The 25,318-nt window shown below is 41.4% G+C and overlaps 1 protein-coding gene across 3 annotated transcripts in view; it reads right to left on the reverse strand.

Annotated features, from left to right (window-relative positions):
* The window catches only part of LHPP (phospholysine phosphohistidine inorganic pyrophosphate phosphatase), a gene marked incomplete at its 5' end in the record, with an annotated part of 110,673 nt that overhangs the window by 76,642 nt on the left and 8,713 nt on the right, over positions 1 to 25,318 (reverse strand). For all 3 annotated transcript variants that reach the window (XR_013839085.1, XM_079976776.1, XM_079976775.1), the window contains 4 exons: positions 9,299 to 9,391; positions 10,883 to 10,946; positions 14,014 to 14,167; positions 19,307 to 19,494. Coding sequence is in view for 2 of the 3 variants with exons in the window: in XM_079976776.1 (XP_079832902.1) it covers positions 9,299 to 9,391; positions 10,883 to 10,946; positions 14,014 to 14,167; positions 19,307 to 19,494 (499 nt within the window). The remainder of the gene's footprint in view (positions 1 to 9,298; positions 9,392 to 10,882; positions 10,947 to 14,013; positions 14,168 to 19,306; positions 19,495 to 25,318) is intronic.

Raw genomic sequence — 25,318 nt, forward strand, 5'->3', positions numbered from 1 at the left:
TGCATAGAATCAGTTGCATCAGTGGCTGTTCCAGCTGTTCTGGTACCATTTTAAGCTGACATGTCATCCAGGTCTCTTTCCATCACATCCAGTGCTTTTTTTCTAGAAAAAGAGGTGCAGGTACTCACAATGAAGTTGTTACAGTAAGTGCCACACTTTTTAACAACAACAAAAAGAGGTGCTGGTACTGTGTACCCTTGAGTACCTCCTGGGGAAAAACACTGATCACTGCCATATCAAAAGGCTATCGTAATATACCATCACAGAAGTTGATCACTATGCTGGCTTCCTCAAAATACACCTATTCTAAAACTGATTGAGAATATATTACAAATGATTAGGAGACAGTATCAGATTTTCTGGAATTATGTCATGTAGAAAGGTGAGGAGACAATTCAATTTACTGACACAAACATTGCATTTTTAAGGCTCGTTTTCTTTCAAGCCCTGCATTCCAGTCATACCAAATGGAATTTTACTTTGATAGAACAAGTACCATGATCTTCTGTCAGTTCTATCATAAAGAAGGGCCATTGCCTCACCAGCTATTTGTGAATTTAAGACCATTCAGACAGGCATGATTCTCCCCCCCCCCCCGGCACCCCCAACAAATAAATGCAACTATCATTCAAATGTAATTGTTACCTTTTATGGTAAAGGACAAAAGATTGAATATTATTTATGTGGAAGGATAAAATATTGTATTGTTGCATGCTACCCTAATCTCTGAGCAGTACGAGATTCCAGGGGTTCCAATCCAGGGTTCCTGTTTCCTCTTGGAAATGAGGCACAGCGGAGACTGTGGTATCTTTATGATATATGGTTTATTTACACATATATATAACCTGAGCCTATGATGAAAGGGTTCACAGCATCAACACCGCAAAAGGGTATTGCTTCTCCCAAAGCCATAGCTTTGGATTCAAACAGAAATCAAATATTGTGCTCTTGACTCTCTCTGCTCCTTGCTCCTTTACTTCTAGGTCACACCACAACTCTCAACTCTCTAAACTCTGGCTTTATCTATTGAGGGAGGGGGTCCCACCCATCTGCCACCTCAAGCCGAGCCCCTTAATCCCCCCTTAATGGCTCATCACCCACGATACAATTCCCATCATCCCTGACCACTGGTGCTGCTAGCTAGGGATCATGGGAGTTGTAGGCCAAAAACATCTGGAGGGCTGAGGTTGAGGAAGCCTAATTCAGGCTATCACCTCGCAGGAAGCTATCTTGGCTTGGTTACCGGTAGATTTTAATAATTGCTGGATCCAGGAATTAAAGAAGTCTGGCACCCATCTTAACACCCCAAGCTGTGATTAAATTCTAACATTTGCTAGGTCCAGGGATTAATTGGAATGGTCTGGCACCCACAAACTCATAGTAGTATATTATTTGGCATTTATGTGAAAGTTAGGGGCAATGAATCTGATTCCAGGCCTAGCTGCATGCAACTAAAGTCCCCAAATGAGGATTCAGTAAGCTAAATGGGGTCCGGATCCCAGTTGGCTGCATTTTACATTGGCTCCAGAACTCATTGCTCAGCTGGGGAGTTGGATACCTAAGATCACACAATCCTATTTTTATAATTGCTTCTTACTAGTATGGATCAAAGTAATTAAGCAGCAACTGGAACCAACAGCAGTAGGCAAGAATGAAGTGGCAGCAGCTGTTGGTGTTCTTGTCTCCACTACAATTTTTATGCAGATTTCATAGAAAGATGCATAATTCAGTAGCATAAGTAGGAATCTTGATTTAACAATTGAGTGTTCAAATGTGATTGTTGCTTCAAAATGAAAATTTCAAATTTAATGGATTTTGGAAACAATTGCGTGACTTGCTCAGCTCCAGGTCAGGGCCAAGTTCCCTTCCACTAAACCAGGAGCCTATGCCTAGGCAGTTGTTCTGTTTGCTATCAAATGTTTAAGGGAAACACAGTTTTCCAGTGGTTTATAAAGCTTCAAGGAAGATGCCTGCAAAATGAGGGGCCTAAAAAGGATCAAATCCCTTGCTGCAATTAACTGGGGCATTTGATTACTGGTGAAGTATTCCTCTCTGTCTCTAAAGAGAAGTTTTCATGCGAGAAGACCATCCACATTGAAAGTGCAGCTGCACATGAGCAGCAGTGCCTATCCAGGCCAGCTTGTGGCATACGCATACAAAAATGTACTCCAGCCCCCTGGGATTTCACAGATTTACTATCGGTGAAGGGCAATAATCACTAAAGGAGGAGCAATTATTCGCAAATCATTTAGGATTTAAAAAATCATTGGCAAGAAGATAGAGGTCAAGAGGTGCACTGTCAAGGGAAATAAAAAACTCTACCTGTCAAACCTAGGTTTAACTTCCTCTCTGACTGCAATATACTAAGGTGGGGGGGGGGGACAGGCAGAGAGGGATGGGGGGGGGGAGATAAAACCAAAAGGTCACATGCCTGCTGAAGGCCAGAATTAAAAGATCTCCAGTTTGTCTGCAGATTTTACACAGGGAGCACAGTTATTTTGTTCAATTAGCATGAGGAAATCTTTTTAAATTAACTAAAATTCCTATTATGGGCTTAGAAGGTGCCACAAGAGGCAAAATGACATTGAAGGCTACAGAAATAAGAGATGTGTCACAAAAGGAAGACAACCATAGATGGGTGTTTTCCTTGAGATAGTGGCTGTTATAAAATTGCAGTACACATATCCTTGTTTTCTTGTGACCAGTGGACCAACGAGCTGTGGAAAGCCAATATTGGAATACTCACTTTGGAAAGCATGAGAATGATCACCAAAAGATGAGGATGTATATAAGAGGTCCAAATAATATGGACCAGTATGGCTCAGAGGTCAGAGCAAAGAGTCCCAAACTCTGCTTATTCATAAAACTTACTAGCGGCCTCATATCAGGCATTCTGTCACAACCTAATCTCTTAAATGTAGCAGGGAGAAAAGTGGCAGCAATCGTCAATCATCTCACACACTTAAAGAAGGCTAAATCTGCAATGGTTAATAATCAAAGTTCAGGAATGAATACTCAATAAAGACCCTCCTGCCTTTTCCTTTGCAAGGCTTAGTACCTGTGGCATTATTTTTTTGCGGGGGTGGGGGTGGGGTGATTCTATCTATTTGGAGTTCTATCTACCTGGAGTTTTATTTATCTGGCAGAACAAAGGTCGCCATTTTTAAACCACTAGGAACATTTCGAATTTTGAGAGTGTGCTGTCACAAAATGGCTGCCATTGGGGTATGGTGTAATATAACACAGTTGTCATGTGAATCTGGCGTAGCACAAAATTAGACAGTACTGTCATGGTGAAGCATTTCCCATAATTCTATTTCTAGACAGTGGTACCTCGGGTTACATACACTTCAGGTTACAGATTCCGCTAACCCAGAAATATTACCTCAGGTTAAGAACTTTGCTTCAGGATGAGAACAGAAATCATGCTCTGGCGGCGCAGCAGCAGGCCCCATTAGCTAAAGTGGTGCTTCAGGTTAAGAACGGACCTCCGGAACAAATTAAGTACTTAACCCGAGGTACCACTGTACTAGAAAAGGCTGAGCATGTTGAACTTCTGTCTGCCACACAGCTGTTAAAGGCGCAATATCCTAGTTTTTCCTCAGTGCCAATCCTAAACCAAAGTGTAGGCCACCCCATTAAACACAAAGATACTTACTGTATTTTTCCCTCTATAAGATGCACTTCTCCCCTCCCAAAAAGTAAGTGGAAATGTGTGTGCGTCTTATGGAGCGAATGCAGGCTGCGTAACTATCCCTGAAGCCAGGAGAGCAAGAGTGATTGGTGCACACCGACCCCTCTTGCTGTTCTGGCTTCAGGGATAGCCACGTGAAGCCTCTTCAGGGCAACGGGAAGAACACTCCCCCTGCCCTGAAGAGGCTTGGCACGGCTATCCCAGAAGCCAGAACAGCAAGAGGGATCGCTGCTTTCGCTGCACAGTGATCCCTCTTGCTGTTTTGACTTTGCTTACCTAGAGAGGCGCTGCGCAGCTTTCCCTCTCTGCGTAGCGCCCCTTCAGCGAAGCAGGAGGAGAAACGGAGCCCCTTCCGTTTCTCCTCCCGCTTTGCTGGAGAGGCGCTGCGCAGAGAGCAAGAGAATATTTTTTTTCTTGTTCTCCTCTAAAACTAGGTGCGTCTTATGGTCAGGTGCGTCTTATAGAGCGAAAAATACGGTATCTAATTTCCCTCATTGGCTAAAGCCACTTACAGGTGGGAGCAGCCAGGCTGGCTCATTCCATAGAAATTGTTTTGAAGGGTACCCGTGCATTTGGCTTCATAACTTTATTTCTAGGAGGGCAAGAGACTGGCTATGCAAGGCAAACATACAACGAAGTAACAGGGTGCCTCTGAGCATATACTAAGCCTAGGAATTCGTTCACAGTACCAGAATGTGCCACACAATCATTCCGTGCATAAATTCAATTCTGGTTCCCACGTCCCAAGCTTTCTTTGCTGGAGTGGCCTTAATTTTGGTGGAGGGGGAGTCTATTTGTTGCTGCATTATTAAATAATTAGGAGTCAGAAATCCTCGCTGGTCTACTGGAACTCACCCAGATCTACTACTAGTCCTGGTTCTACCTTCTACTTGCACCTGGTGTACATCATTCACAACTAGACAGACCAATGGTATAAAACATTGGTATAAAACAATTTACTGTGTTTATCTATGCACGAGTCCAAGATCATTCCAGCTTTCCAATCTTCTATTACCATTGAGAAAGCAGCAGCTCAGGTGTGTTGTCATCAGTTTAAAATAATATTGCTTCCTGATGTTTCTGCTAAGGTACCTGGACAAAAATAGGGCAACAAAACAGGAGGCTACAACACTTGCTGGCTGAAGAGCTGTGAGGCATGGCCAGAGTGATGTTTACCTGTCCTTCCATGCTAGTTCACTCCCATGCCACCAGTGTGCATGCAGCACTCCAGCTCAGTGAGAAAACGTAAAGCCACTATTCATACTCTCAAGTTTTCAACCAGCCTCACATTTGTGGATTGTTTCCGTTTTTCAATGATATCCAGGATGCACTGCACCAAGCAGAGGTTTCTAACTAGGCAAATCACATTCTTGCTTTTAGTGCAGCATAATGACATTGGGACAAGGTGGGAAAGTTGCCTCATGGACCCATGGGAACGAGGGATGCATTCTTATGCACCATTTCATACCTATATTTGGCACTATCAGAATCAGGAATTTGCAACTACCAGTAGTTTATGCACTCTTGTGTGACCCATTGCAACTCCCATTAGAGCAGGACAATTTGCTTCAGATAGACCTTTTTATGATGGCATTAAAGTACTGGAACCTTAACATTATTTAGGTTTTAGCGTAATACAGTAAAAATCACCCACTGTTACAGCAGTCCTAAAACATATGAATTAGGCTATTTCAGTAACCTTTAAAGATGTGTTATTCTTTGTCATATTATTGAATCATAAGAAGGGGCAGGTTACCTCTAAGAGGTTTAAATTTCCTTTCTATTAAAGTAATACCAGCAATCTGGTTTTTTTCTAGGCTATTGAGGAAAGGTTAAAATGAAAATTGGACTTTAGGGAGTACCTTCCATTCCAAGAGCAGGTTGAAAACATCTCAGCTGTAGCAAGCAAAGTCAGGTTCTCTTTACAAAGCAGTTATCAAGGGAAATGACTGGTGATAACTTTATTGATTAAAGCAACTCCAAAAAATTCAAACTTTAGCCACTGTCTAGCTCTGCCGCAGTGAAACGGTTTAAGACATTGCAGTGGCAAAATGAAGAAAGGTGGGGGGAAAGCCCACTGTAATGTTTGATAAAGCACAGATGGGAATTTACAATGATTTAATGATACAGCTAATTTTATATTTAAGTGCAATACATAAATGGGCCTGAACAATTTTATGAGGTGAATGTCAGCATGCTAGGCCCTATTTTATCATCCTAGGCAGATACCAACACACGCAACAAAACTTGCATGCATGAACAGACAAGCTCGATGTACTAGATAAAACTGTCAGCTATTTCCCCCCAAATCACAATGATTGTGGCTGCATTCTTGAGCCATTCCTTGTGGCTGCTTTGTGTGTGAAAGATAATCTATGTGTAGGGTGGGGGGATGTGTACAAAATACATGCATTGCTCAGGTGAAAAGAACACATCTGTCTGTTTCACAGCAAGTAAGCTGAGCCTCAAACAACCAGTATTCACTATCTCTGACAGTGGAGGTAGAAGCCACTGTCCCTCCATGAATCTGATCCCTCCATGAATATGTCTAATTCTCTTTTAAAACCATCCAAGTTGGAGGTCATCACTGCAAGTTCCATTGTTTATATGCCTTATAACCTTTCTTTTATATGTCCTGAATCTTCCAGCATTCAGCATCACTGGACACCCACAACGTCTGGTATTACAAGAGAGGGAGAAAAAACTTTTCCCTATCTACTTTTTCCATACCGTGTGCATTTCTATACATTCCTGTCGGAATGGGAGCTGAATGGGAGCACATTTTGTTGCTGGTCCCTAATTAATTTCATCTCAGTCAACCATTAAAAAAATGGAAACAAACACTGTGAGGCACTGAGACATCTTTCTGCGTAGTACAAGCCAAGCACAAGAAAGAAGAGCCATCTCCTTGTTAAGACAATGGAAATCTAAGCACAACACTACCAGCAATGGTTTCTCATGTCTTACCCTACTGAGCAGTCTGAATGCTAATGTTCCTATAGGACTACAGAGTTCAAAATAGCAGCATCATGCTTCAGACACCTTTGCCTTCAAACACACTGAGGGCTCTGAATCACATACAGGTGATATACTGGAGGGGACAGGGCTTGGCAAACCCCCCTCCTATTTATCCCAATGTTTGTTTACACCTGAGGAGGCTGAGTGTCTGAATAGGGTTTATGTCGTTCCTGTGTTGCTTCCTTTTAAAACAACCAGATGCAAGCCCACTCAAATTTTGAGATTCCTCAAAATCTGCCCACCTTTTCATCTTATGTGTGTGGTGTTTTTTAAAAAATAAGTGGCAGTGTTTTCTGTTTTCTTTTTTGGTTCACTGGGCCCTTCAAACTGGGATTAATGGATTAGTACAAGTGGAATGCTGTGTTCAGTCCTGGCCATCTCATTACTAGAAAGATAGCAACAAATTGGAAAGAGCTTGGGGAAGAGTGGCAAAAACAGTTAAAAGTGCTTTAAGGATTGACTTGTGAAGGAAGATTACAAAAAGTGAAACATATAGCTTAGCTACGTGATAACTAGGAAAGAAGATCAGGATTAAAATCCAGGATCAGGATTTTAACAGACTGCTTGTCTTTAAAAAGAAAAAAGAAGTCACAGAGCAGCATTTTCAGGAACTCCTGGCAAAATAAGGGATAAAAAGTCATTTAAAAAAAAAAAATAGTATGACTAAATGCCATAAAAAGCTTTCTTTCATTTATATGTCTGCCTGTGTGGAGAAGGATCCTATAGGATTTTGTATCACAGGAATAATTTCCTCTACTGTTATTTACTGTGGTCAAAGCCACACCATTTGGACAATGTTAGGGCACATGATGGTTGCAGTGAGCAAAATAAGATTAACAAATCAAAGTGCAGAACATTGGCAAGACAACTCTCTTTCTGCAGTTTCAAAATCAGATAAACAACTGGTATAAAAAAGCCACACAGACAACTGTGGGAAACACAGGCTGTAGGCTTTGAGGTTGTATTGGCAGTAGAATAATGACTTTGTATTGAAATGACCTCCGTGCAGTTGCTGAAGGGTTATATAATATTTATGAATATTTCATATAGAACTGTGCGAAGCTATCAGCACTATGGTTCGAGAGACAGCTGTGTGGTGCTGGTAGGGAAGCAGACAAGAAAGAAGGAAGAACTATATATCTATTTATTAAGTTTATAGACCACCTTTATCTTTCAAGGATCTCAAGGTGGTGTACCTTCTCTTCCCCATTTCATCCTCACCACAACCCTTTGAGGTAGGTTAGGTTAAGAGACGCTGACTGGCCCAAGGTCACCCACTGAGCTTCATGGCTGAGTGGGGATTCGAAGCCCAGTTTCCCAGGTCATAGTCCAATACTCTAACCGTTTTGCCACACTACCATAGTGCCAGTCAGTTGTAAGACTCTGTGTGTGCGTAAATGCGACTAAACAACAACAATAACAACTGTGTATAAAAGGGGGTCAATGTGTTCCCGAATGCTAGAATGTAAGAGAGAATAAACAGGGAATGGACACAGAAGGCACACACACTCAAAAAAAAAAAAAGAACTTTGGAATGTGATATAAAAGGAAAAGCTTCCTTTAGTTTCAAATTCCAAAGTCTGATATTTTCAAAATTAGAATGAACATCACCCATCTAAAATCTATTTAAGGGACAATCATCCAACGGACAACTGAGCCTCGATGACTTACTATTTCTTCTCAATGCCTATATTCTATAATACGATAAAACAAACAAAGCATGAAATACAGGGTCAGAGCATCAGCTCTCGGTTCTAAGACACAACACATGCTGTTGTTTTTCTTTATATCATCCAAACCACTGGATGGAATTATTATCTTGTAATTCATAACTCTTATTCCTTCCAAGTGAAAGTTTGTGCTGTTGCAGAAGGACTTATACCACTGGCTTAAAGTGGAGGCAGGGCATGTTTTTCTCCAACTTCTGTATAACAAGATACAGCAAATTAAAAGGCTATGGCACATAAAAGAAAAGCAGTATAATATTATTGTCTTAAACATGTTTAAGAACTTAATTGCTTTTAAATCTGAAACAATACTGAAGACTGCTTTGGGAGAGAAATGCATTTTATGAAAGCTTGGGGGAGAAAATAGTTGGAAGTGATAGTTGTAATGATGGCCACCAGCTTTACTTAAAGGAGTCCTCACCTCCATTACCCAATGAAGAGGAATCTGGTCTCTGACAGACATGAGAAAGTGGATCCTACAATGTCAAAACTCACTCAAGATTTGGTAAAGATAAGAAGTCATTTTTTAAAATTGCATTCTGCACTATGAATGTATTCAAGCACATACTCTATGGCCAACTTATCCTTTAAAAAGTGGGGTGGAGGGAGTAAAGGAAAGTAAAAGAAACTAAACAGTACCCAACTCATGTGAGTAATCTCCATGAGTGAGCAATTTAACATGGGAACCATGTAATTTTTCTTTTCACAGAAGAAGAGCAGAAGTCCTTTGTGAATTCGCAGCTCCCATGTTATACCACCTTTTGTGAAAGTAGACTGTTTGATTATATTTTCCCTTCCAAAACAGCCCCTGGAAGTATTGCTAGAATCAACGCAGATGGTATTAATCAAGAAAGCTTACCTGATGTGGTTCAATGCCCATTTCTGTCAAGGCTGACTGGAAAAACATTTTGGATGGCTTTCCCACCACCTCCGCTTGAATATCGCATGCATACTAGATGAGAAAACAAAATTAACATGGTTAACTTTCAAAACAAAGGTGTCTGATTGATTTACACACAAATAAGGCACATCATTATCATCATAGTCATGTCTAAATAATTTTGCAATTTTCCAATGTACACCTATATTTTTTGGTAATAAGCCTGACATGTTCTTTGAAACTATCCAGAAATTGGGTTTGTTTGTTTTGTTTTTGTTTTTTTAAAAAAGCTATGCGTTTCTGTGGGCTACTTGAAAAGAATGTAATGGTATCACAAAAAGTACCAGATAACAGGCATGCTGCAATTGATAGAAATAAGTCTCTTCATGCTTTGGCTCATTGCTGACATACCACTACTAACATAGCCTGTTTTTTTCTTTCAAGCTACTTGCAGCCTAATCTTTCAAAGATGCAAGTGCATGCCTACAGACTCTGGCACATACTCTGGTGAGAATTACATGCTATGTGCAGCATGGGAACACTGCCTTGAGTTCCTCTCCCTCACAATTATGGAGGAACACTCGCCCTGTGATGGGAGCATTATTATCACAGTGAGTTCTCCTGTTCCCATTTCTCTTCACTGGCCACCACTGACAACAGCAAGGTGGCATCATCACAGGGCAAATATGTTTCCAACCACAAGTGTGTTGCGCGTTTTTGTAAATTAAGGTCAAAGGCTATGGTTAAGGATATTTTATTTATTTATTTATGCATTTATATGCCACCCTTCAATACAAGCGTTCTCAAGGCAGCTCAGAACAATACAGGTCAATACAGGAACAATAATAAATTCAGCAAAATAATACAAAAATTGAAGGAAATTAAGGTCAGCAGATAAAAGTAGCAACAAAAGAGATCTTTCCAAATGAACACTTGAAATCTTGGGGAAATTAAGAGGTATGTGCTTGGCAAGCCACCTTCGAGGAGGCAACAGGCTCCACCTTTTGTGCTACATTATTTGCTAAAGCACTGTCACAGCTCACATGTGATATGGACTGCTGCTATAAAGATCAACAAGTATGGCACATGGGCCCCCACAACACCACTGTCTTTGCATGCCGTCTTCCATCCATATATTGGCATTTTTAGGGATCATAAAACTCATTCGGAAGTTTTAGAACCTTGTCAGTTGTTAACATATAAAACTGATGAGCTACCTCCCTGCCCACTTCTTAACTCTGCCCCTCAGTTTGTGAAATGCATTAACTCCTAAGCTTTACGGAGCAAAAGGTTCCAAAGTAAATGAGAGAGCTGTGCATTGTTCTTACAGCTGAATATATTTCCTCTCCTCCAAATAATCAACACCACCAAAGTAACAAGGACTTTCTAAAACGTTTATTTCCAAAAAAAAAAAAAAAGGCCCAGGAAAGACAGAGACCCACTTGCAATTTCTAATATAAGAAACCTCCATCCGATTTGTGTTCACATGCTGATCAATACAAACAAATGTGCTTGTGCAGTGCGATGCTTGCAATAAACATATCCCTTTGAACTATAAAATACCTCCAATGCCTTCATATATGCCCCAACGTCAAGTTTTAAGCCATCTGTTTCTTTATAATAACGCCTGGAAATGAAAAGGTTAAAATTAGATTCAAATATTTTTAGATCTTAAGAACATACAAATAGCTTCGCTGGATCAAACCAAAGGCCCATTTAGTCCAGCATCCTGTTCCCTATAAGGAAGCCTGCAAGAAACACATTTGCACAGTGGCACCCTCCCCACGTGTGCTCCTCAGCACCTGGCATTCAGAAGCTTACCGCTTCCAGTACTGGAGACAATACACAGACATCCTGACCAAGAGTCCCTGATAACTTCACCTTCCATGAACTAATTTGGTGTGTTCGCTATGGTTGCTTTTGACAAAAATGTGAGAGAAGCAGGAGGCCTGGTCTCTTGTCCAGTTGAGTCCTATGACATTATTATTATTATTATTATTATTATTACTAATACTACTACTACTACTAAATGGGTGTATATGCCACCAAGATGGCGGCAATAAGCCAGAACTCCCTTCTGTACATACACACCTTAAACACTCTTTCTTCTTCCATTGTAAGTGAAGAATCTCACTGACTAGCCAAACCAGAAAACACAAGATTAAGTGGTCTGGGGGTTTGCCACCCAAGCTGACCAATTATTTTAACCATGTTTCTTTAGAAATGCTGAGGTAGAACTTACTCCAAATAAACTATGCTCAGGAATGAAGCCAGGGCCTTTCTTTTAGTGAATATTCAGAATCTTATTTAGCATATTTCTTTTTCAGAAATAGTAAAAGAGACAATCAGGATAAGGCAAGTGTTTTCTTTCATGTCCCAAGACAGATAGGTAGAGAGCAGAAATGTATAGGATGAGCAGTCAGATAAGATTTTATGCTTTATCCTTCTGCCATTTTCGATTATTCAGCATAGCCTCTCTTTAAAATGACCACTTGACCTTTGCTAGAACAGCCATTAACCTTCTATAGTCTAGCGTAAACAGCTTAATTTTCTGACAGTGCCATGACAGAAGAAATTACAAAGCCAATTCCCACTCTCGGCCCAAAACAGATGCTAAATGTAAATCACTCCAGTTTCACAAGGAGAGCATTCTGCTCCAGTAAGTCTAATGCTCTGGGTTTCTAAGTGAGCACACCAAAACTTTAGCTGAAAGAATGTTAGTTTCTTTCTTCAAAATAATTTTTAAGGAATGAACTCTATACTTTTCTGTTTTATATATATATATAGAGAGAGAATTACTACAGAAATACCACATGAAAACAAATAACTGCTGCTAGAAGCACTGCTGCTACAGCTAGATGCTACCACAGAAGCTCAATTTTGAATCAAAGCAAATTTAATGTCACCTTCTCACACAAAGCAAAGTAATCTCCTTTATGGAAGATGTTACAAGCTTAAAGAGGAGGTTTGAATTACAAAGGTCTTGTACACTTCATATTTCTGCAACATTTACTTCACTCCAAGTAAGACTTGGTCTGCTCCCCCAACACACACACAAACACACTATCAGAGGAAGTCAACAATCACTTAGCTCCATTGAACTACCTGCACGACTACTCTAAGAAAGCCTTACAGCTGTTTAGAAATAAATCAAAGCTGCCTCCTATGGGACAGCTCCAAGGAATAAAACAAAATGGATGCACTCCAATACTGTCCAGTGCATTAAAAGCTCCAACCATTGACCCATTTAGTAAACTGCACTGAATTCACTTGGGCTTTCTTCCAAGTAATCATGCTTAGGGAATCAAGGCGCACCACATTGAGATCAATGGGATACAAGGAGCTATCAGCCACATCAAAGCAGGTCCACTCGGAAGAAAGACCTACCAAGTTCACTGGGAGTTATCAGGGTTAGAGGCACAGTCTTAAATCAGGGCTGCTAGGTGCCCAGTGTGTACATGCTCCCAGCAAGGTGCTCAAGAAGGTGGTGGTAGAGCAGCTTCAAGAGTGCTTGTATAAAACTGATTATCATTTCAGACCCATTTCAACGCAGTCTCAGCTTTCGTTGCTCTGATTGATGACCTTTGTCAGGAAAAGGGCAGGGGGGAGGGCAAGCCTGTTGATTCACCTTGACCATGCCATTGGACAGCAATGAACATGATACTGTCTGAGGGAGTTGGAGGCATGGGTTTAAAGTGGTTTTACTCCTACCTTCAAGGACAATTTCAGAGAATAGCATAGGGTGATTGGTGCTCAGCTCCCAAGGAAGCTTTCTTGAGGGATCCCATGTTATTTAACTTCTATGTGAGGCTGCTGTCATCAGGGGGTTTGGAGTTAGGTGTAATTAGTATGTTCATAGTGGGTTACATTTCCCATGAAGGAGGAGGAGGTGTGTTGTTTGTGGGGCTCCTGGAACCATCTTTATCACTCAAGGTCCAGGTGGACTTGAGGATTAGGAACACCTCTACGCAGCTTCAGCTATTTCTGGATAGGGATAGCCTGGCCATAGTTACTCATGCTCTGGTAAACTCCAAACTGGATTACTGTAATGCAACCTACATGGGACTGCCCTTGAAGATGGTCCAGAAATTGCAACTAGTGAAAAAAATGCTGCTGCAAAAATGTTGGTAAGGACAGCAGTCCGCAAGCATATTACCCCTACTGAAAACAGTTACATTGGTTGAGAATTGCTTTTAGGGATCAGTACTTCTTTAGGATGGATATTAAGCAAAGCAACATAACAAAGAGATAGAGGGAGATAAAGGGCTGGGAATGATGTTGAAGCCCAAGAGCTTGTAAACATCCTAAATGGTGTGCAGCAAGTGTTAGGCAGCGTTAATAAAATTAGGCAGTATTAGGTGCAAAACGGATTTCATGTTGTTCCAAAGGCTACTGAGACAGTTGCTGTTCTCCTGTGCTTTTAAAAATGGGAGCTAGAGGGGTGGTGGAATACATGGTAGTCTTTGCAAACACATGTCTAATATGCAGCAAGGACAGATAAAACCATGGGGAAAGAAGTTATTAAGAAGATAATGCAAAGAGCAGTGCAATAGTGGCATAATTCTCCCTAATTCTGGGCTTCAAAAAAGAAGTCAAAATGCAGTAAAAGAGGCTGGAAGGGGAAGCAAGCAGCACACATATATTTCTGGCATCCCCAATATTTCTGAGAACTATAAATAAATTGATTAACTTACCCTCTTCCTAGAGATATCAGAACTGGATTCTCCAAACCAATGAGCACTTGGAAGGCAGCATTAAGGTTTTTGTAAGAAAAGTTGTCTGCTGCATCACCAACCACCACACAGTTTGGGTTTGCTCTATCAATATCAGCAAATTCTGGGATAAGATCTAAGGGGCAAAAAAATCAAATTATTTCAGGAAGCCATATATTTGCTACCCTTTCTTCAACTTTTCATTGACTTATCACTGCTATTCTGACTATTCTATAGGGGGGCGGGGAGGCTGAACTACTCTGTCTGATATACCAAAAGTGAATTCAAGGATCTACACACCGAGAACTACAATAATCAAAATGGCACAACCAAGCCACAAGAGGGAGGTATCAGCAGGCTTACAGGATTCCAAAGGTTGCAGAAGCAAAAAAATAATATTTAGGAAAAAACTATGATGGATGAAAACAACAACCAAACATACCAATGAGGAGTGAACTTAGGTCACACTCACACCATACGTATAAAGCACTACAACACCACTTAAAAACAAAAACATGGCTTCCTCCCAAATAATTGTGGGAGTTGTAGTTTTTTAAGGGTGCCGAGAGTTGGTCTCAGAGTGGCTTCACAATTCATCCGTCTTCACATGGAATTCTGGAAACTGTAGCTCTGTGAGGTGAAAAGGGGCTTCCTAACAACTCTCAGCACCCTTAACAAACTACAGAATTCTTTGACTGTTCAATGTGGTATTAATACACATTGTGTGAATGTGGCTGACTGACTGTTGAGGGGAAATAATGAAAAACAGGGTGGAGAGAATGGTATGGAACATCCTGGAAGACAGCATGACTGATCACCTTCCTGAACTAAAGCACTCCACATGGCAATTCCACTTCTGTGTGTGCGCACGCCATAAAACACAATGGAAGAACACTGGAAAGGAACTTGAAAAACCCAAGCAATCAAAACTTATAAATCAACAGCAGCTTGCCATCCACAGCCAATCTTTCTGGATTTTGCTAGTGTGTATTCTGCAGGTGGCGCTGTGGGTTAAACCACAGAGCCTAGGGCTTGCTCATCGGAAGGTTGGCGGTTCAAATCCCTGCAACGGGGTGAGCTCCCGTTGCTCGGTCCCTGCTCCTGCCAACCTAGCAGTTTGAAAGCATGTGAACGTGTAAGTAGATAAATAGGTACCACTCCAGCGGGAAGCTAAACGGCGTTTCCGTGCGCTGTTCTGGTTCACCAGAAGCGGCTTAGTCATGCTGGCCACATGACCCAGAAGCTGTACGCCGGCTCCCTCGGCCAATAAAGCAAGATGAGCGCCGCAACCCCAGAGTCGTCCGCGACTAGACCTAATGGTCAAGGGTCCCTTTACCTTTATTCTGCATTACATGCAGCTAAATTCTGAAACATCAAAATCAAAATGTTCCCTTTTGATGTTACCTAACTGGCACACCTTTGTTGCGATACCAGTGTAAAATTATGCTTTATTCCAGTGAAACGCATCCTCATTCTGAGCACTTCTTTGCTAGCAGTGCAAGACCTAAGGTCAGGTCACAAGCCGCAGCACATCTCAGAATGCAGACACTTGATTGCTGGAGAACCAAGCAAGTGCATCTATGAGATGGCAAGCAGATAATCGTCATTTGGAATGAACTTGACACCCCAAAGTTGCAGCTCAGCATTTTTGTTATGTTTTTGGATGAAACCGAAGAACAAAAGTGTACATCAGCTGTATTTCCAAAAGTGACTCTTTTGAATGACAAGGCAAATTGGCATATCTGAAACCGTGGTCTTGATGGTGAAGAAGAAGAAGAATTCAAGTTTTAAAAATGATGCTCAAATTAGAACTACTGTTGTATCAAGCCCAAACAAAAGCTCTGGAGAAATTTTATAGGTTGAGGGTCTGCATTACATTAATAAATGTATCAGTTGGATGATCAGACTTTTTACCTCTTCAAACCCTTTTTTCTCCTCTGTAGTAATATGGCCTTTCTAGGACACCTTAGTGCCAAGAGCCCTGCACTGCTGCAAACATGAATGAGCTTTTGCGTGTCGAGGTCCCCAAGGCCATCCCAATAACTCACACATCACACAGAATTTTTTGTTTAAGATTTTTGGCATAATTTTGGCCACAACTTTATTGAAATACAAATTTGTGAGTGATTGCTTAGGCATTGGTTGCGACTATCTGCCCCCACCATGGGGGACAGACTGACATTCCGCACGATGCGAAAGTCAGAATAGGGGAATACGCTTGGGGGTAACGCGGAGCAGGGAACCTGCCCTCACCCCAAATGCAACCAGGAGCTCATTGCTATGGCCCGAGCCCCCTTGACAGAGTGGACAAGCAATAGTTAGCCCCCAATTCCTTTAACGGAATACCTTGCAGCAGCAGCATTAGAGGGACAGGCACTCAACCTACCAAGGGCAGGCACTCAACCACTTCCCCTCAACCAACCAAACCATAAACCAATGCCTAACCGCAACCTTACAAGTTGTGACGATTTGCTACGCAGTAGGCAAAAACCAAATGGCCCCAGCCAATCAGCCAGATGGGAAAAAAAATTCCTACCAGGCCCCTGCCCCAAGAGCAGACAACCCCATGACAGGCATAGCAAGGTCAAAGCGAACAACCCTAGGACTTCCGGGTTGGTGCCTCTGGTAATGGTGGAATTCCTCTGATCGGGAGGAATTTGCCCTGTGGGAATTTGGGTCTGGCCGCCACGGCGAAGGCGGACACCCGCAAAAAATCACAGGCGGGAGAAGCCTGTGAGCGTGGGATTTGGCGGGCACCTTTTGCGCCTCCCCTACTCGCAGGGAAACCCGGTTTCGGGGATCCGGAGCGACGTGGGGTGAGCGGCGCGGTGCTTCGAATCGTCTGCTTTTTCCACGGAGCGAAGCCGCATAGCTGTTGCCGGAGAGCGCTGACTTTTTCCTGTGGACAATTTGATTCTAAAGTAACTACCCGTGGGTAGAGCTGAGGCGGGAGAATTGGATTTTAAACGTCTAATCTGGTATTGTAACGGGGAGGTTCAATACAGGAAGTCCGCCTTCCCCTTTTGTAAATAGACTGAAGCAATGAGGCTGCAAGCTGAAGTCTTGGAAAGCCTATTGTAAAAGACTAAATTTCCATCTGTAAAGAACATTAAGGGCTTCATGCTGCTTAATAAAGTAAACCCTTTATTTTTATAAATACCATATTAGGTTAAGGTCTAGTTAACTACAATAACAATTTTTCCATTTTTTGTAACGTTCTGTTTTGTTTTCAACATGGGTACTATTTATTGTTTCTTCTTCTTTCGTATCTTATCAAAGAAAAGTACAAGTAAACCTTTCTGCTGTCCCCCACAAAATTTATTAGAGGTTCCCCATCCCATCTCTCCAAATGCCACTTTACTTCATCTCCACCCTCTTCAAGAAAACAGATGGGATCAAAAGGTTCAGCACAACACTAAATGAAATACATTTTACTGGAAAATACAATATGCCCAATATGTTTGGACATAGCAAGTAGATAAGCAGCTTTTCACCCAGGCAGTCATTACAAGACAACATGTTTGGAATGAATCCCTGCAGAGATTATGATAAAACAGCACAGATAACAACTTTCTCATTAACCGTTTCCTCATTTTAGGTTGTGGTTACACAGAAAGGGACATAATTGCATCCTCCAATATTTATTCCCCTCCCCTTTCAGTATCATTTTGAGGCTCTGCCTTTTTTATTCCCTCACCTTTCGTTTCCTCAGTTAATGCTGCCGCCCCTTCTTTCCCTGCCTGATCTTGATGGCAACCTCTTCCTTCATCTCTGCACTTTCACCCTTGCACCTCTTCATCCACAATTCCCAAACACTGTTCTCTCAAGGAGCACATAGGCATAAGATCTTGAGAAGTCTAGCCAGAAACAGAGTCAAACATTACTGCACTTATTATTAGGTTGAGGGGTTGTTCTCCAGTGAAATCCCATGAGCACCCTGGTCGATCCAGATGTTAAGACAACCCAATTGTTGTAACGTAAGAGACTAAGGCCATGTGCATCAACTACAACCATGTTGTTGTTTAATCTCCTGAGCCAGATCAATCATGTTTTTTATTTCCAGCTGCATAGACCAGATACAGCCATCTGCTGGAGGGCCCAGCTGAGGCCCTCAGACCTCAACTTTAGTGATTTTATCACAGGAAAAGAAAGGGCAATCCTAGCCCATGGCTGGACATGGAAGCATAGCTAGGGAAATCAGGACCACAAAGAAGACAAGAAAGGACAAGATCTAGGACCCATGACCCAAGTCAGGTCTTGAAACAACAGGGCAAACAGCCAAGAGGTAGGCGTGGCCAGGATGAGGAACTGTGGACAGGTACTGGGCTCATGTAAAAAAGCACACCCTGAGTAACAAGGCATGGGTGTGCTAAAGATAAAATGAGAGACCAAAAGATTCAGGGGGAAAGAGCTCTCTGTGAAGAACAGCTGTTACACTGTCCTATTAAACATTAACCAGCCTGCCAATAGACTTCCTAGTGAGGATGGGGCACTAAAATAAGACTGGGGCCAGTCAGGCCAAAGCAGATAAATTAGTCTCTGCTGTGCTTCATTCCAAGTGCAGAAGAAAGTGACTTGACATCCTCAGGAACCTCTGTCACTGGTGTGGAAAATGCACTTAGGTGATACACAGGGCACACTGTGTTAGATCTCGAAGCTGAAAGTCAGAACATGGAAGCGTCTTCCTATGATGGTAAGCAAAAAGACCAGCTCCCTAGATATTCAGCTTGCCAGGTCCACGTGGAAGCAGCTTGATAGCAAAACAAGAATATATGCTATTGTGATGTTACAGAAAGCAAAAACGATGTTTTCTAATTTCAAGATAAATTGTATGTTCTGTAAATTTTACCTCAGTGGTTCTCCTTCCCTGTCATTCCCAGTTCAAGAAGGTGGTTGGAGAAGGTGCAGAAGAAAAGTAACTACTAATGCTGCTCATCAAACACTTGTGCAAGACTACTGCAAGACTTCACACAGTCCGATAATAATTAGGCATTATAGGAGCTGTCATGCTTCTGCAAGAGTTTGCGAACACTCTTGTTGAAGCACATTTTGGGGCTGAGTTTTCATTTCCCTTGAAACACCCTAATGCAAAGTGTAAAACAGCACTACCCTGAGCAGAAGAGGCATTATGCACAAAGGAGTAGAGCTCCTGGATCTAACCCACAGACCTGGAAACATGTATGCCTTGAAATGTCTTCATTCTCACTGCAAAAATAAGACTGCACCACATTGTTATTAACAGCAAGTGTGTACAAAGCATTAAACACTAACAGACCATCATGTACAAGCAGGTGTGGCCTCAGGTTGCGTTCCTTTAGGATTCGGCATGCTGCTGGTGCTGGAGCAGTGACTTCATCCACCTCAATGTCAAAGCCCAGATGTTGCAACTTTCCTACAAACTTGTCTCGCGTAGCTTGAGTTTCATTGGTGCAGAACCGCAGCTTAAGACCAGATGTCTTGATCCTGACAGAGCAAAACGGTAAGACATTAAATCAATCAGCTACAGAATTCAGAATTTATATAAATGAGAAGACAAGAAGAATGTATTACAAACTCATATGTAAAGAGTCAGATTATTATGTTGTTTGCATTCATATATATATATATATATATATATATATATATATATAGGAGCACCAAACAGTATCTGTCTAAATCTTGGTGATGCAACTTTCTGGCTCCATCTATAGATTATATAGGGAGGGATACAACCCACTGGGGATTATTTCCAAGTAAACATAAACTCAAACATAAACTTGTGCTATAAGAACTTCACAGTTGGCAAGCACCTCAAAATGGCACCTGAATACCATTTTGATTGTGAAAATAAAGGCATTTCAAACAAAGTATGGGAACCCGTGTAGGACCAAGCTAGACCAAAAGAAAATTTAGTTGAGAATGTTTTAAAATATAGCTAGATAGTACATGACACCGGGGGGGGGGGGTTAAAAGGATTTATGCAGAGAAAGATGAATGTTGGAGATATAGACATTTCTTATTCAGTGGAAATGTCCAGTTATTAAGAATGGTTAATATTTTTTTGTATACAAATATTAATAAAGCTTAAGAAGAGAACAGGTATAAAAATTTCATTGGACCATATAAGTGACATTAGTATTCCAGCATTTTGGGGGGTGGGGTGGGGGGAGATGCAGAGGTAACAAAACCATTGGTTTGGTAAATGTTGGAATAAATGTTGAGCATTTTTTTAACATTAGTAAAGATTCCCTTAAAGGGTTAAATTAATGAAGAGTTATGTTCAGTTTCATAAAAGATGAAACAATAATGGGTCACTTAAACCTACCAGGGCTGCAGGAAGCCATCACAGAGTAGTGGAGCTACACTGCACACACAACCCAATTGTTCACACTGGCCAGGGCAGAAAAAGCAGGGCAAGAAATCCTGTTGTTTTTTATGCCACATCATAGGCTGATGCAGCAAACAAGCCTGGATTACACTTCCACCTACCCACAGTTTGAGGGGTTCATTAAGGAGCTCTGCAGTGGCAGAGCTGAGCAAAGCTAGATGGAAGAATATATCTGCCTCGTTCAACAGCAGATCAGGGGTGGGTTGCTCTGCCCAGTATACAATTTTTTGTTGATGAGATTGAAGAATGGTTGGTATATTTACTTTTATCTGTTAATATTAGGTTTGTAAAGGATGTGGAATTTGTATGCTGAAGTATGTATATAATGATATTAAATAATAAAAAAAATAGGAGAGTGTGGAAATAAGATGATTTTTCAAAGAGGTCAAAATCCATACCTTTTGTATTAAGGATAACATATTAAGTAAATTCAAGCAAAATATATCTATCAGAAACAATTCTGAAAAATGTGGTCCTATGCCAGGAGCGGGGGGGGGGGGGGGGGGGGGAGGGGGCACGACACACACATCTTATGTCCATTTAAAATGTCCAAAGATGTCGTCTCCAGAATCATTCTTTTGGCATTATTTGTCTTTCCTAATCATAGGTATGTGAATTATCAATTACACTTAGTGGTTAATTGCCCTTCATAAAGATAGCTTTTCCATTTTAAATTAGGCAGTTAATATATTGTAACTAATAGCATCCACTTGTACATTATAAATATATCTTCATTGATTGCAGCAACGAATGTGAGAATCACTCATGGGCTAATGAAGCAATTGAGGTAAAGAAGTGCAGCGTGTACCCAGGGAATAATTACTGTTAATGAATTATGATGTGACCTTCTCAGAACAATGAACAATTGGTGTGACAGTTAGATGACAGTACTTCACATCTGTTATTCCAAATATAGTTTACACTAGAGTATAAAAACAAAATAATAATAATAATAATAATAATAATAATAATAATAATAATAATATATTTTAAATTCAGCAAAGCTGTTCAGAGTTAATTCTAGGATTCTAACAATCTAGCTTAAAGAACAACCTGTATTGCCACATATATGAAATAATAACTGTAGGACATGATTAACTCAAACAGCTATTAGGTATTGCTGGCTACTTGAAATGTCAATGAATTTGGGCCAATACACTGTATCAATATGGGAAGGAAGCGAAGAGAGTTACAATCAATGCAGCAATGCTTTGCTTGAGATCATAAGCTTAGGGGCAATTCCAGATGGAAGGTTTGCCAAGTGTCAGGTGTGCTGAACCATAATCAAACAACATGGAGCCTTTGGCAATCTCTTCACTATGAAATAACAGAACTGGTAAAGAAGGCTGAACAACAACTGGAAACGGAATAACAATGGCTGGGTCAAACCTGCACTCAGCCGAGTATCTCCTCTTTGGTGTATTTTCGTTTTCATTTCATTTGGATGCTACCATCCATGACTTAGGAACTGCCCTAAGAGTCTTCCCTAAACATTTATCTGAATTAAGAGAAGGAAAAATGGTTGTAATACAGACATTCAGCATGCACGGAGCTGAACTAGGTCCGCTGACAACTTGTTTTGCACCAACTTTTTTTAAATCTCTGACACTACCAACATTTTGAGAACATACTCTTCTGACAAGTACAACCACAGAACTGAACAGAAAACCATAGAAGAAAGGTATGTGGGATTGCACACACCCGTATGACAGAAATGAAGATAAAGAAGTTCCATTGCATCAGGCTTTCTAGGACTGCCAAAACACTTGGTATCTTGATTCCGAGGACCAAACTATGGGAGCTGTAATTTATGTGTCAAGGTTTAAGTAAGAACCATAGGGGTATCTGGGACCACAGAATGAGGGGAGGGGAAGGGGTTAAATTATCCTGAAGCTGTTATTCACCCTGGGAAGTTTCAGGACTGAGCTTTGGCACTGAAAACAGAAAGAAAGACTAAATCCTCCTAAGCCCTGGCTCACATAAAATCTGCTAGGTAGGCAGCACTGCCAATATTCTTACTGGCACTTGTATGTTTAAGACTGGAAGTTAACCTCTCTTTTCAACCTGTATTACAGAGGTGGGGAACCCCTGGCCCATGGGTTAATCTTGGCACGCAAGGGGGTCCAATTTGGTCTGCGAAGCAATTCCCCCCCCCCCCACACACACACTTGCACTCACCAGCTGATGTCACTGGTAATGTCAGCTGATGAGTTGGAGAAATAGGGCTTAACCCCGCATTGGCTGCATGCCCTGTTCCCAGCAGGAAACAAGATCACACAGCTATGGCAGCAGGATTTACCGTATTTTTCGCTCTATAACACGCACCCGACCATAACACGCACGTAGTTTTTAGAGGAGGAAAATCCGTAGGCATGCCACCCGTAGGCATTCCCTCCATAACACACACAGACATTTCCCCTTACTTTCTAGGAGGAAAAAAGTGAGTGTTATGGTGCAAAAAATACGGTAATCCCCACTCATCAGAGATTAAAGCCCTTTGCAAAAGCACTGTTTGAAGCAGCTAAATATTGCAAAGTGGTATTAATTTACAAGGAATCAATCATTTCTACTACATACTGTGTCCCAGTTTATTGCAATATTCGCGTTGTTGCACTGGTCTGGAACTGAACCCATAATATCTCTGAGGTTTGCCAGTACTCATTATAAACTGAAGTCAGATATAAAAGGGGGGGGATGTATTAAGTCCTACATTTGCAAGTGAATTCACCTTAGCGATTAAGTTTGAATCTTCACTTTGTTTTTCTTTTTTCCAGAAGGCGCAGCAGCAATTTAGAAAATAACGATGCTCTGACAGGATCCCCAGATTTCTCTCTTCTCTCCCACTCCCAACTTGTGTCATAACCTGTATGTGATCTAAAATCAGGGAGGGGTGGGGGAAGAGGGTTTCTATTTTACATACCCATAGGCTGACCCAAAAATATGTTGGCAAGGGCAGTTGGCTAAGACTGTACAAGGTCACTCAGGATGTCCAATAATTGTCCTAACACTTTACCTGTTATGGCACAATAATGAGAGTTTTTTTTCATTATTTTCGGGTGAATGAACCTGGCAGATGCTGACAGCCAGCAGATGTGTAAAGTTCGAGGTGATTTGTAAGGGACCAGCTCATCTGACGCACAGTAATTGCATTGTGGGACATTGTCACTCAGAGTCTTGTCCTGTTCTGTCAGAATGAGGTAAAGGTCAGTTCAAAGAACTGGCATAGCATAAGGGACAGCTCCTCACTGAAATTAAAAATATTTTCATATATCTCCTCATACCACACCCATAACATGAAGAAACTCAGGGATGTATCTACAATTATGATGGAAAGGGTGAACTGAGGAACTAGAAAATTTGTTATTGTTGTATATATAAGCAGAGATATACAAGTTGTTTCAAAGTCGCACTTGTAGATGTGGTGCTTCATCGTATAGTAATTTTTCTTGGCATAGAAATTCCTTTCACAGAGGTACCTCCGGTTACAAACTTAAGCCGTTCCAGAGGTCCGTTTCTAACCCAAAACCACTCATAACATGAGGTGCGCTTTTGCTAATGGCGCCTCCTGCTGCCGGTGCGCTGCCGGTGAGCGACTTCCGCTTGCATCCCAGGGCAAAGTTTGCAACAAAGGGCATCTACTTCCGGGTTAGCGGAGCTCATAACCCGCAGCGTTCACAAGGAGGGTGGTACGTAACACGAGGTTCCACTGTATTTCACACAGTCTCTGACACTAGGCAAGTCAGAATTACAGCAGGCACTTTCAGATTATTTTCTAGGCCCAGATAATTCTCACTGGCTAAACTTCCGTTTCCCTAGCCTGTTAGCTTCCACTTATGATACTGCCTCATTTACTTCACTAGCCCGCAGTGCAATGAAAATATTGACAAAGGTTCAGATTTTAAAAGGAGTGCTATTTAAGACCCACAAATCTATGGGAGACACACAACGAGTTCAAAGTTTGGTTGACAGTTGATATTATGATTATAAACATTATCCTGTTCCAGATATAAGCATCAGGCTATGCTTCTGTTTCACATGCTCCCCATTCCCTCATGTCTTCCAATTTTCTCTCTTGTTCCCTCGTTCATGACAAACAATTGTTTCCTCTTAACCAAAACAGGAAACCCACTTTAAACTACGGTAAACTATGGTTTACAGGTGGTAAAATATGTTTTGCAGAAATTACAGTTTGCCTGATTTGGATGTTTTGTCGAGCTGCGGTTTGCAAGGAACCAGGAATTCAGGGAGAATCTGAGTGTTTAAGAGAAGGAAGGAGCCCAAAATACAACTCCAACAGCCATTTGTGTCTGAACTAGTTAATTTTCAGCATTATGTATTCTGTGCATTTCAGTGTAATGAGACTTCCATACTTGTTAAAAAAGAATTTAAGGTTTGTTTGTTTGTTTGGGGGGGGGGGGAGAGAGAGAGCGAGAGAGAGAGAGAGAGAGAGAGAGAGAGAGAGAGAGAGAAATTAGCAGAAGCGGTTTCTCAAAGTTTGCATCATAGAAGGAAATTAGTTTTCTTGGGTCACAGTGAACCTCCACACAAAGCGTACTTCTTGATTATCAGATATACGTGTATTTCCGCAAGGCTGAAATTCGAGTCTGGCAACAAACAGTGTTAAACCAGAAGCACCTGTCAATCATGTGTTGCTCACTTATGGAAACCCCCTTCTATCAAGATAGAGACTCTGCAAGATTCTTCAGGCTGAGCATTCCCTTGTCAGAGCAACAGAACAATTTTACTTCAAGGGAACTTACTGCAAATTCATCAACATTATTTATATCCCTGGGTCTTCAATTAATCATTAATGATGCCATTAACAGAATGCAAGTGGGCTCCCGGTCTGTTACCAGCTACTAAGGAAAGTTCAGTAGGTACAGCACCCCCCATCATAGACTGAAGTCATCAAAATCTATC

The sequence above is a fragment of the Podarcis cretensis genome (genome assembly GCF_951804945.1).
Source record: "Podarcis cretensis genome assembly, chromosome: 5".
Classification (NCBI taxonomy): Eukaryota; Metazoa; Chordata; class Lepidosauria; order Squamata; family Lacertidae; genus Podarcis; species Podarcis cretensis.